Raw genomic sequence first — 14,201 nt, 5'->3', positions numbered from 1 at the left:
ATAATAGGGAACCGTGGCCAGTAGAAAGTGTGGGCTCATTGCCTGTAGAAGAGGGGTAGAACCTGGCAGCATGGAGCCATTGCTGTACATGCCAGTTGCTTACTGGAGTGGTGCAGGGCCAGGGCAAGAGTAATTCTGCCTTAACTCCACTGCTCCACCACCCAGATGCCATCTCCGTTAAAAAGTGCCCCACCAGAGCCTGCTTCTTGAACCTCTGTCCCAGCCCTTAACCTCTTCCCACACCCAGACTCCTGCCCCAGATGTGAATCCTCCTGCACCCAAACGCCTTCCCAGAGCTTGCACCCTGAAACCCCTTCTTGACCCCCAGTCACCCACTCTTGGCCAAGCCTGGAGTCCCTCCCACACTCCAAACCCCTTGGCCCAAGAACTGAGCCTGCACCCCAGCCCCCCCATCCCAGCCTGTTGAAAGTGAGTGAAAATGGAGGATGAGGGGGAAATGGAGTGAGTAGGGTGAGGCCTCGGAGAAGGGGTGGAACGGGCAGGGCCTCAAAGAAAGGGCAGGAAAGAAGTGGGGTAGAGGTATTTAGGTTTGAGGTAAATCATACATTGCACTTAAATTGAAAAAGTGATCTTGTGGTTAAAAAGGTTGGACACCACTGCTGATGAAGATATTAAACAGAACCGGTCCCAAACCAGACCCTGTGGAACCCCACTTGTTATGCCCTTCCAGCATGATTGTGAACCGTTAATAACTAATCTCCTGAGAACGGTTATTCAGCCCATTATGCACACACCTTATAGTAGCCTCATCTAAGTTGTATTTGCCTAGTTTATTGATTAAAAGGACATGCAAGACCTTGCCAAATGCTTTATTAAAATCTAGGTATACCACAATCACCTCTTCTCCCTTATCCACAAGGCTTTCCTATAAAAGAAAGCTATCAGATTGGTTTGACATGATTTGTTCTCTACAAATCCATGCTAACTGTTACCTATCATCTTATTATCTTCCAAATGTTTGCAGATTAATTCCTTAATTACTTGCTCCATTATCTTTCCTGTCTCAGAAGTTAAACTAACTGGTCTGTAGTTTCCTGTGTTGTTCTTATTTCCCTTTTTATAGATGAGCACTATATTTTCCAGTCTTCTGGAATCTCTTCCGACCTCCATGACTTTTTAAAGCTAAAGGCTCAGATACCTCCTCTATCCACTCCTTGAGTATTCTAGTATACATTTCATTAGACCCTGGTGACTTGAAGACATCTAACTTTTCTAAGTAATTTGTAACTTGTTCTTTTTTATGTTAACTTCGGAACCCACCCCATTTCCACTAGCATTCACTATATTAGGCATCCGATCACCATCACACTTGGTGAAAACCAAAACAAAGAAGTCATTAAGCACCTCTGCCATTTCCAATTTTCCTTTTATTGTTTTTCCCTCTTCACTGAGCAATGGGCCTAGTCTGTTTTTGGTCTTCCAGTTGTTTTCAATATATTTGTAGAACGACGTCTTGTTATCTTTTCTGTCTCTAGCTAGATTTAGCTCATTTTGTACCTTTTCCTTTCTAATCTTGCCCCGAATACCTGTTTTGTTTGCTTATATTCGTCCTTTCTAATTTGACCTAGTTTCCTCTTTTTATATGACTCCTTTTTGTTTTTAGGTCATGTAAGATCTCCTAGTTAAGCCAAGGTGGTCTTTTGCCATACTTTGTATCTTTCCTACACAGTGGAATAGATTGCTTTTGGGCCCTTAATGTCTCTTTTAAAAAAAAAAACTGCCAACTCTCTTCAGTTGTTTTTCCTTTTAGTCTTCCTTCCCATGGGACTTTACCTACCAGCTCTCTGAGTTTACTAAATTCTGCCTTCCCCAAATCCATTGTCTCTATTTTGCTGTTCTCTCCCTACCATTCCTTAGAATCATGAACTCTGTGAGTTCATGATCACTTTCACTGAAGCTGCCTTTCACTTTCAAATTTTCAGCCAGTTCCTCCCTATTTGTTAAAATCAAATCTAGAACAGTTTCCCCCCAGTAGCTTTGTCACTTTTCTGAAATAAAAAATTATCTCCAGTGCAGTCCAAGAACTTATTGGATAATCTGTGCCTTGCTGTGTTAGTTTCCCAACATATGTCTGGATAGTTGAAATTTCCCATCACCACCAAGTCCTGCGCTTTGGATGATTTTGTTAGTTGTTTACAAAAAGCCTCAGCTACCTCTTTTGCCTGGATAGGTGGTCTATAGTAGATCCTTAGCATGACATCACCCTTGATTTTTACCCCTTTTAACCTAACCCAGAGACTCTTAACAAGTCTGTCTCCTATGTCCATCTCAACCCCAGTCCAAGCGTATGCATTTTTAATATACAAGGCAACACCTCTTCCCTTTTTTCCCTGCTTATCCTTCCTAAGCAAGCTGTATCCTTCTAGTCCAATATTCCAGTCATGTGTATTGTCCCACCAACTTTCTGAGATATCAACTATGTCATAGCAGTGTTTATTTAGCACTTCGAGTTCTTCCTGCTTATTCCCCATCTCCTTGCATTTGTATACAGGCATCTAAGATACTGATTTGATTTTGCCCTCTTGTTCTGCCTTGTCCCTCCTTTATCTCCGCTGTTATAGCCCATGCTCCCTCCTATTTCTGAGCCATTTCCCAGGTCTCCATGTTTTTCACTTACCTGTGGGCTTTGGTCACCTGCCTCTGTCAAACTTAGTTTAAAGCCCTCCTCTCTAGATTAGCTAGTCTGTGTCCAGATATTCTCTTTCCCTTCTTTGGAAGCTGAACCCCATCCCTGCTTAGCAATCCTTCTTCTTTGAACAGCAACCTGTGGACAAGGAAGCCAAAACCCTCCTGTCTTTGCAGCCAGGCACTCACCTCCAAGATGTACCTGTCTCTGTCTGGGCCCCTACCTTCAATAGGAAGGACTGAAGAAAATACCACCAGTGCTCCAAATTCCTTCACCTGTACTCCCAGAGTCTTGTAGTCACTCTTGATCTGCTCAAGGTCACACCTTGCAGTATCATTTGTGTCCACATGGATGAGTAGTATAGGGTTGGATAATCCTCGATAATGCCTCTGTAACATCTCTGATATGGGCTCCTGGCAGGCAGCATACCTCCCAAGATGTCAGGGCAACAGATGGGTCCCTCCATCCCCCTCAGAAGAGTCTCCAAACACCACTACCCTACGTTTCCTTCTTTCAGTGGTGGCTGCAGACCTCCCAGCCTTGAGGGTACAAGGCTTTTCCTCTTCTGCTTTAGGGGGTGATTCCTTAGCTCCCATATCCAGGACAGCATAATGGTTCTCCAGAACCATGGTGGGTGGGTTGGGAGCAGAGGTGGAGCACTGCCTGCTACCAGAAATGACCAGCTGCCAGTGACTCCCTGAATCGGAGCCATCTCCTCTTCCACCAGTGGTGTGTCCTCAGTCTTTTGTAATGGGATAGTTTCCTCAGCCTCAGCAGTCTCCACATGAATACTCTCAAGGAATTCCTTTTGGATTCGGATGCTCCTCAGCCTAGCCACCTCCTTCTATAGTTCTCCCACCTGCTTCCTGAGAAATTCCACCAGCAGGCACCTTTCACATTGGATGGTCTCCCCAGCCCGGATTTCAGTAAGTGGGAATTGCAAGCCACAGTCCCTGCAAAACCACACCAGGATCTGGCTAGAGCAGGGTTTCCCAACCTATAGGTTGCTATCACATTTCAAAAGGGTCGCCAGGTGGCTCTTAAGGAGCCATTCACACATTTTTTGAATTGCCCTGGGTCACCAAGTCTTCCTGAACTGTCAAAATGGGTCCCCATCTGGAAAAAGTTGGGAACCGCTGGGATAGAGGCATCCATGGCCCGGTGGTCTGTCTGGCTACAGGTGCAGGCCGAGGAGAAAGAAGCAGTGCTGGCACTGCTGTTGCGAGTCTTCTTAACCATATTAGGACCCCCTCTTTCAAACTCCTCTGTCTGCAGCCCCCTGTCCGCTTTGCTCTCCTGGTCGTCCCGCCTGTGGCTTTTAAAGCCTTCTCACTTAGGTCAGGCCTACCCCCTTGTTAGCCACACGGGGGAGGCTGATCCCAATGCTGAGTGAGGCTGATCAAAAGTAATCAAGAGAACAGAAGATCAAACACTCCCAGTTGCACAATACGAATTGCCACAGTAACTGAAATCAACTGCAACAGAACAGAAACAAAATGCAAACAAACAGTCCAGCAAGCTCACTTACGCCAAAGCTAATACACTCTCCTGGCAGCTTGATCAGTGACAGGATCTCTTGTGCTCTCTATCAGACCACCCTGTCTGCAGCCTCCTGTTCCATTATCTCTAGTTTACAGATGAGGAACTGGGGCACAGAGAGACTAAGGGTACGTCTAGACTACATGCCTCTGGCGACAGAGGCATGTAGATTAGGCTACCCGACAGAGTAAAATGAAGCGGCGATTTAAATAATCGCCGCTTCATTTAAATTTACATGGCTGCCGCGTTGAGCCGACAAACAGCTGATCAGCTGTTTGTCGGCTCAGCGCGATAGTCTGGACGCTCCCCTGCCGACATCAAAGGGAGTTGTCGACAACCCAGGTATGCCCCAGGTTGTCGACAACTCCCTTTGATGTCGGCAGGGGAGCGTCCAGACTATCGCGCTGAGCCGACAAACAGCTGATCAGCTGTTTGTCGGCTCAACGTGGCAGCCATGTAAATTTAAATGAAGCGGCGATTATTTAAATCGCCGCTTCATTTTACTCTGTCGGGTAGCCTAATCTACATGCCTCTGTCGCCAGAGGCATGTAGTCTAGACGTACCTTAAGTGACTTGTCCAGAGCCACAAATTAAGTGACACAGTAAGAAACTGGTCTTCAGTCTCCTGCTTGCTATGTTAGCACCTAATCACTGGACCATCCTCTCAGCAGAAAACCTGTATTTTCAAGGTTCCTAGTTTCTTCAGATTCCAAGTACAAATCCTAGGATGGCCTAATATTTCCCATATAGCTAAAGCCACTTGGTCTTCCAAGCAAAAAGGAGGAAGAAAATTCTGTTTAACTCTGGCTGTCTGATAAAAAACCAGCATTGCTTCAATCTCTCAATTAAATTAAAAACATAATATTGTTGGTGATTTGATTTTCCAGAGGTATTTTTCTCATTCTACGTGTTCTGGTTTGGACTTTTGTGTCAGGGCTGCTTCTTTTTATTCTTGTTTTTAGCTTGTTTAGCTTGTTTTAGGTCTCACTAAACAGAACTGAGACCCTCCAATAATTTATTTTAAAGTCACTTGAATATTCTAGCACCTTAAATAATAATCTGGTTAATGTCAGTCTGATTTTAAATCTATATCTGATCATGCAGAATAGCACTGGTCCAGTCCTCCCATAGTGTATGTCTACACAGCAGTGTTATTTTGGAATAACTAACCTTATTCCGAAATAACATAGTCCTCATCAACACTACAAGCAATTATTTCAACATAATGGCAAAATAATGTTGAACTGGAGGACTTCTTACTCCAACTCCTGTAACCCTCATTTTATGAGGAGTAAGGCAAGTTAGAGGAAGAGTGCCCTACCTCCGACTTCCTGCTGTGTAGACAGTGCCAGAAGCTCAAATAAGCTATTTTGACTCAAGCTATGCAACTGACATAGCTCAAGTTGCATAGCTTATTTTGGCTTTAGCCCTGCTGTGTAGACATGCACTTAGTCCAGTAATGTGTTGTACTGGTCTCCATTCAAGCCAATAGAGAATAGCTTCTGGGAGCTTACTGTCACTCACATCTGCAGCAAGTTCTGGATTATGCTTTAGGCATTTATGTGCATGAATTTGCTTCAGTTAAGTTTACTGAGGGAAACATTGTGGCTGCGTCTAGACTGGCAAGCTTTTCTGCAAAAGCAGCTGCTTTTGCGGAAAAACTTGCCAGCTGTCTACACTGGCCGCTTGAATTTCCGCAAGAACACTGACGATCTCATGTAAGAAATTAGTGCTTCTTGCAGAAATACTATGCTGCTCCCGTTCGGGCAAAAGTCCCTTTTGCGCAAAGCTTTTGTGCAAAAGGGCCAGTGTAGACCGCTCAGATTTGTTTTGCGCAAAAAAGCCCCGATCGCAAGAATGGCGATCGGGGCTTTTTTGTGCAAAAGAGCGTCTAGATTGGCCACGGATGCTTTTGTGCAAAAGTGCTTTTGCGGAATAGCGTTCGTGCCAATCTAGACACTCTTTTCCGCAAATGCTTTTAACAGAAAACTTTTCCGTTAAAAGCATTTCCGGAAAATCATGCCAGTCTAGATGTAGCCAGTTTGTACATTTTAGTGTTACAGGATAATGAACAGCTTTTCACAAAGGGTAATAAACACTGAAAGGCAGGTGGCATAATGGATAAACAGTTTGGTAAATTTACAAAAATTTTGCCAGTAGTTGCAGATTTGATATTTAAATACTGTTGTGGACACAACTTCTAGTATAGAGTGCTCACTTCCTTTTCACACTTTTGTGATGGGGTGTAATATGTTGTCAGTTTGTACAATGCCATGAAATGCCAATTTCCTTTTTTTTTTTTTTTTTTTTTTTTAAATTGCTAGGCCATTCTGTAGAACCAAAGTGTTGTGACCATATGTGTTGTGACTACCGAAGTCTGGTGAATATAGTATCTGTGTTCAATGACACCTCTGTTTCTAAAGCTCTAGAAATGTTTGTCACTTTAAATAATTGATTGCCAAGGATAAGTTTTTGGACAAAGTGGCCAGAATTTGTCTTTCATGCTGCATGTCTCAGCATAACACTTCTGAGCTTTTGCAAAGCCTTATTATCATTGTGGATGGCACAGTGGAGACCTCTGCTCAATGTACAACTGTGGTCAAAAAGCAAATAATATGTTAGGACTCATAAGGAATGTGATGGTGAATAGTACAAAGAATATAATGCTGTTATATGACTCATTGGTGTGGCTTTATCTTGAATACCTTGTGGCACCGTTCACCTCATTTCAACAAGGATTTTGGAGAATCAGAGGGCACTCAGAGATGGGTGACAAGAATGATCAGGGCATTGAAAAATCTCATATGAAGATGGAATTGTTACCTTTAGATATGAATAAGAGGGGATATGATGAAAGTCTGTAAAATAATAAATGGCCTAGCAAAGGTAAAATGAGAATATCTATTTGATTTCCTTGTCTCATAACACAAAAACAAAGGGAATATTCCATGAAATTAAAAGGTGGAAATTCTAAACTGCTAAAAGGAAATACTTTGTCATACAACGTGTAATTGAACTGCATGACTCCCTACCACAGAATGTCTTTCAGGACAAAAATTTAGCAAGATTCAAAGAGATTGCACATTTATATGGCTTTTACAACCCTATCTCAGAGACAGGATATACTGGAATAGATGACCCTAGAGCAGGGATGGGGAACCTAAGGCCCAGGGACCGGATGCGGCCCCTGGCTTGCCTGGATCCAGCCCCCCAGGCTCAGGGCTTCCCCCCCCCCAGCATTTAGAAGCCTGTGCTGGCACTCCAGCCCCCATGGTCCCCATGAGGCTGGAGCACACAAATTCTACTATGCTGCTCCCATTCGGGCAAAAGTCCCTTTTGCGCAAAGCTTTTGCGCAAAAGGGCCAGTGTAGACAGTTCAGATTTGTTTTGCGCAATAAAGCCCCGATCGAGCCCACCGAGGCTCTGGTGTGCAAGGGAAATGTGGGGAGTGTCTTTCTGCTTCTCATTTGGGGGCCACATCAGTGATGGTTTGGGGGTTTTTGCTTCTCATTTGTGCACAGCCCCCTGACTGATTTTTCTGTGGATCAGTAGCCCCCAGCTCTAAAAATGTTCCCTGCCCCTGTCCTAGAATCTAATGCAGGATGTGAATTCCTGTCTTTCTCTGATAATTTTTAACAATTGCCTTCAGTTCGCTAGCCCAACAAGCAACCAGCATACATGACCAATGCCATTGTCTCAAAGGCATTAGCCACATGAAACCCGATATGTGGCAGCAACTCCATGAATAATTATGTCTTTAAAAATATTTTTTTTAACGGGATAATTTTTTGGGACATAAAATAGCAAGATCAGATTGTGGTTGGCGTGATACACAACAGCATGCCCACACTGATTCTCCCTTAAGTTGTTCATTTGTATCCAACCAGTGTCACTGGTGTGTTGATAGATCACTGCATGACACAAACCATGCAGATGACTGAGAGGACCTTTCACATACGTAGTTTTTGTTAATCTTTGCAAGAAGGTGTTTGCTAGTAACAGCAGCAGTGCAACTAAAATATGCACAAAGAGGAGGGGGATGGAGAGGATGGGGATTGCTAAGGATGGATAGTGGTTCTCTCAAAATATTTTAGCAGAGTGGCAAACTATTCAGGACATAGTATTTAAAGGTACTCTCAAGATAAGTGCCCCTTTAACATATATCATAATAATCAGCGCATCACAAGTTAACTTTTTTATTTCATTTTCAGAGGCAAAGAAAAATGAAGAATGAGAGTCAGGTCTATATGGATGTCCTCTTCTTGGTTCTAGCAGCTGCCCAAATGAACATTCTTTAATCTAATGGCTTTTGTGAGAAAATATTGAGATTTTGTGGAAGCTTCTATGGACTTTGCTATAAGCATTAACAAGGGGCCCGAGGGGAAAAAAAGTATTTTTCCTGAAGTCAAGTTGCCAAGACTTCAACAAGTAATTGTATGAACTTTTTACCTATCTGCCATAGAGTGCCTTCTATTCACTGTTAATAGAGCGGAATTGTCATATAAAACAGTTCCTTAAAATCAGAGGAACTGTTATAACTGGTATCAACTAGCATTATACAGAATTCAAAAGATATAGTACTGTATGTTTTTTCAATGTTATTTGATAGGTTGAGATCAGAAACATGGGTCCAGTCCTTATCCTAAACTTTACACAGGCAAGTTGCTCAAGTGTTTAGATGTAGATGGGATTAGAACCTGAAGAGTGCTCATTTAACAGGACCTGGCTTAATGCAACAATCAGTTTTTCAAGAAAATAAAGAATTCATAGGGTATGACACCCTTTGTTGGAAAATATTTTTGGTGACTTTAAAAAATGGTTACCAATAGGACAGAAATAGTACATAAAGGCTACGTCTATACTGTAGGCTTTTTGCGCAAGAACGGCTGTCTACACTGCACGAGTGTTCTTGCGCAAGTAAATTTACAGTGCAGCATCGGAAAACAGGGCTTCTTCTGGAAGAGTTATTCCTTTCCTCACGAGGAATAAGCCCTCTTGCGCAAGAGCTCTTCCACAAGAAGGCAGTGTAGACAGGCAATATGAATTTCTTACGCAAGAAACCCCTATGGCTAAAATGGCCATCAGAGCTTTCTTGTGCAAGAGAGCGTCCACACTGCCATGGACGTTCTCCTCCAAAAGCACATCTCTTGTGCAAAAGCACATGGCAGTGTGGATGCACTCTTGCGGAAGATCTTTTGCACAAGAACTCTTCCGCAAAACAGTTCTTGCGCAAGAAGCCTGCTCTGTAGGCGTAGCCTCACTTGGTAACTATTGCAATGCAGTGGAAGAAAGCATTTAAATATTTTTTATATATTTTATGCTCATAGCATCAGCCTTGTCACACCTAAAAAATTATAAAAGGAACTAAGCAATTGCTAAAACTTACCGTATTTTCCGGCGTATAAGACGACTTTTTATACTGAAAAACATCCCCCAAAAATCGGGGGTCATCTTATACGCCGGGTATAAACATATAGGTAGTCCCCGACTTGCAGGTACGAACGGGGCTTTTCTCGCCCCAGAGGACACGGACTGTGGGACCTCGCAGTCCCGCCGCCCGTGTACTCCGGGGCGAGAAAAGCTGCTCTGCGTCTCCCTGGTCTGCAGACCAGGAAGACGCGGAGCAAAGCCGTGGAGGGGCTCCGGCAGCGGGGCAGCCCAGGCACACCTCCGCGGCTTTGCAAAGCCTCGGGGGAAGCCGGCAGCGGGACAGCCCAGATGCGCCGCGGCTGTCCCGCTGCCAGCGTCCTCAGAGGCTTTGCTCCCAGTGTCCCTGGTCTGCTGGGGATGGTCCCCAGCAGACCAAGGGCACCGGGAGCAAAGCCGGGGAGGCGGAGAGGTCCCGCGCCTCTGAGGCTTTGCTCCCCATGTCCCTGGTCTGCTGGGGGGGGAGGGCGCAGCTAGTGCCCCCCCCCCCCCCCCAGAAGACCAGGCTTTTGTTGTGGACCCTGGGGCAGAGCAGCTGGGGCGCTGCCGGTTGGCCTCTTAAGGGGGGGTAGTCTTATACGGCGAGTATAGGTGAAAACCTATGTTTTAACTAGAAAATTAGGGGGTCGTCTTATACCCCCAGTCGCCTTATACGCCGGAAAATACGGTAGATGCAAATTATTAATAAAACTACAATTAGAGACTCTATAGTTTCTAAAATAATTATAAATGGAGGAAGCCTCCTGCTCTCAAATTATGTGCATTCTAGTTACATTTTAATGATAGTGTTATCTTTCAAAAATAAAAGTATATTGTGTGGATTTTTACTTCCTTTACAATATGCTAAATAGCTCTCCTGAAGCTGAACTTGAATAATGAAGACTTTCAACATAAACTTCCTGTGTAAACAAGCCTTGAAATACAGGTAGTTGTTTTCATGGATGTGCTAGGGGACAAATCTGTCCTGATACTGAATAGGAAGCAAGACACTACTGATTATGACTGGGACTGTTTGCAAAACCCTTTGGCATAAGAAATCAGAGGACTGCAGTCAAGGAGGAAAGGTGAGATTTTTCAGAATGGGTAAGCACTTACTGGCTCCATTTAGGAGTTTTTCGTATAAGTGTTAAAGATACCTTCAACAGATGGCTTTGGTTTGTGTTAAATGTTTGATTCCTATCCTTTGCCTTTCAATTGTCACTTCAGCTAATATTGATTGTGTTATTTCTTACAGTATTGTTTCTTAATGTTCTGCTCAGACTATTAAAATCTACTGTTTTGATTGAGGGAGGAAAAAACATCCATTTTAGAATACCCATTATCCTTATTTGCAGCCTACTTATTGTGTCAAGTCACAGTTATTTTGATGAGGTTCTACGTTCTTTGCGATTCATACTATGAAACAGATGTAATTAGTTATTTTCTATGGAATATGCAGCTGTTTAAAAATGCTGCAGCTTTTACAAAACACTTATAGCTAAAAAGAATAATTTAATTTTTTCTTTAAAATTTCTAAGATTGGATATTGCTGGGGCCTTTCTACTTGTTCTCTAATATTGGACTAAAAAGTCAAAGTAAGTTACCTTGTTACTTTTTTCATATGTAGAATTCCACTATTGGAACAGAATTATTAAACATTTTAAAGAGTTGAAATATACTAGCAGTAATTACTAGTAGGCATTCCGGTAAGCAAGGCCAGTGGTAGTAGCAGCAGCAGAGGAGCTGCATTAGCTTTTAAAATGTGCTTTATACATAATTAAGATAACCTATTGATTACACAGACAATCCCCTTACCATGGCACAAACTGCACAGCAGTGGCCTCTTAAAAGAAATGAGTGAGAGCACCCATATGCATCACACCACACAACTTTTTTCTAGTAATTTAGCAACTTTTAATCATAAGAAAAAGGACTGTAAGACTGCCAATGTCTCAGCAATACTAGCCTCTACAGTCACTTCCTTCTCTATGTCATGATTACAACTAGCTTAGATTTCACTTCATCCCATCCATTCTAAAAGTAGAAGAGCTTCTCTGACTGGGTGTGGAAAACAAACTGCCACAAAAACTATTTTTACTCTCTGAATTACACTATCACTACCTCCAGAAATAAGACAAGCATTAACATTCTAGTGCTAGTAATGCCAATGTTCTCTAAGATACCAAATTATACACAGTTGTCTTGCAAGCATCTATACACTCTGAAGGCCGGAAGGCCAAATATGTCCTGACATATCCTTCTGAAATCATAGTGAAATGAAGGAGATTGCTGAGGACAGAAACTGGGTCTTGGATCAAATTGGGGTTACAGCATGTTAAAGACTAGTGTTCATATTTGCTGGTGTGATACGTTTACAAGGCCTACCTATGTATGGAGTTATGCTGTGCACCTTAAAGAAGATTTAATCTATACCAGTCTCGAAAGCCATTTTCAGAAACATTTGTAGAAAGAGCTAGTATCACATCCTTGGACTCATGCTGACAGACATAGGTTCCAAGTTCCAACCAAGGATTTGTAGATCATTTCATGCCAGAGGGATCAGGGATTGGTCAACAAGGGTAACCCAACAAGGGTAACCTTATGAATAACCACATTCATGAGCAAGATCAGATAGGAAGTTCATTCAGCCTCTTCCTAGATATTTTATTGTAGTTTGACTCTTATCCACTGTGTGTGCACATGCACATATTGTGTTAGGAACAGAGTGAGAATGTCTCTTACTTATAGAACTATTTTGCAGTCTGCTTAGCCAGATTAAGATATTTCATATATCTTTTCAAAATAAATATGGTAGTTGCAGTTTATCTCAACAAGGGAGAGACGCTCTAAGCACGAGTGCTTTCAATTGAGGATTCATTTTGCTAAGGATGATAGTTTTATTAAAGCTAGATTATGTACACTGATTTTTATTTCTGCTTTGTTTATTCTGCTTTGTTTTTCTCTTGGGAATTTAACTATTTGGGGGAAATACTAAAGAGCATACTATACCAGAAACTTATTTAAAATTTGATTTTCCTTCAAATTAATTTATTAAGTAAGTAGGAGTGGCAGAATTTGATTTTTTTAAAATATATTTTTGACATTTTATATATTTTTATTTTAATGTTTTCACAGTTGCAGGAAATTATGGGTTGGGAATATCCATTGATGGGCGGGTCAGACAATTATGTTATGACAGTACGTTTTGAGATTCAAAAAGTTAAGGATTTATAACTCTTAAAACACAAAATATCGACATCACAGCATATATCCTAAAATCAAACTCTTAAGTTCTCACATAGCATTTGTTCTTACTTGCCATTTCTGCAAAGTTTCATTATCAATGGAAATATTTTCCATCAGTTTCTATACCTATAGATAGTGAAATTGATCTTTACCAACATTCACCAATAAAAATCTAGTACTCCCAAGCCTATAGATAAGCCTTTTTTTAAAAGATGCTCAAATGTGATTGACCTAGTATTAAAATAGTAAATGTGTTATAACTGCATATTGCAAACTGAATTGTTAATATTGTGCATGTAAAGGCTCCAAAACGAAGCCCTTTTGTAAGTGTCCAATTTTAAGCACATGAATAATAATTCCATTGAAATCAATGACTACTCCTATATTTATGTACTTTGCTGGTTTAAGGCCTAAAAATGACATATCCTATGGTAGCCATTTTTCGTATTGAAGAATTTTGGATTAAAATACAGTGGAAGTGTTCTTGCTCTTTTTGCCTTTCAAAATAAAATGAGGTGATAAGTATACTGTAATTTAATTTTAAAAATAAAAAAATTAAACACATTTACAATGTTTTTGAATAATTATTTTAATAGTAAATCAAAATCTTTATACAAATTTGGATCCAGAGTTTGCAAGGAACTCTGCACAGCTAGATCCTCTTTTGTTGATTAAAACAAATCTTACTCCCAACATGTAGATATTTTTTCCCAGAGTTCATATAGATATAGTAATTCACCAACTACATAAAAATACTTAACATTTCTTACAAAGGATCTATGTTTCATCATTGGCTTGTAATACATATTTTGTGCAGCTGCATTGTACCTTAAAACCTTAACCAGTTTTTATATTCAACCTGCACATATTTTACTGCTGCAATAAGATATATAGACATTCTAACCTGGAACAAAGTAGGTAGTGCCTTGATGGTCCAACTGGTTTGGAATACTGTGTTAAAAAATAAGAGCCATACCATGATATCAGGAAAACAAGGTAAAAAGCTGAATGGTAAACTTTAACCTTGGGTGATTTATAGTGTTTTTAACTTGTAAAAAGGTATATTATAAACATAACGGCTATGTCTACACTGGCGCAATCTTGCGCCAGTAATATGCAAATGAGGCTAAGCATGGAATATTGCCGAGCCTCATTTGCATATCTAATGAGCCACCATTTTTGTGGAAGAGGCTCTTGCACCAGAAGGAGTGTCTACACTGCCCCTTCTTGCGCAAGAAATACCCTCTTGCGCAATGCCGTTACGCTGATTATTTTCAGGAATAACGGCATTGCGCAAGAGGGTTTTTCTTACGCAAGAAGGGGCAGTGCAAATGCTCCTTCTAGCACAAGAGCCTCTTCCACA

The 14,201-nt window shown here is 41.6% G+C and overlaps 1 protein-coding gene across 2 annotated transcripts in view; it reads left to right on the top strand.

The window, feature by feature from the left end:
* The window catches only part of ERICH5 (glutamate rich 5), a 42,418-nt gene extending 29,016 nt beyond the window's left edge, over positions 1-13,402 (top strand). For both annotated transcript variants that reach the window (XR_001368335.3, XM_014574000.3), the window contains one exon: positions 8,398-13,402. Coding sequence is in view for 1 of the 2 variants with exons in the window: in XM_014574000.3 (XP_014429486.2) it covers positions 8,398-8,420 (23 nt within the window). In the remaining variant the exon portion in view is untranslated. The remainder of the gene's footprint in view (positions 1-8,397) is intronic.
* Positions 13,403-14,201: the final 799 nt, after the last annotated feature.

The sequence above is a fragment of the Pelodiscus sinensis genome, chromosome 2 (genome assembly GCF_049634645.1).
Source record: "Pelodiscus sinensis isolate JC-2024 chromosome 2, ASM4963464v1, whole genome shotgun sequence".
Lineage (NCBI taxonomy): Eukaryota > Metazoa > Chordata > Testudines > Trionychidae > Pelodiscus > Pelodiscus sinensis.
Note: the sequence above shows the minus strand (reverse complement) of the source record. Positions and strands in the feature narration are given on the sequence as shown.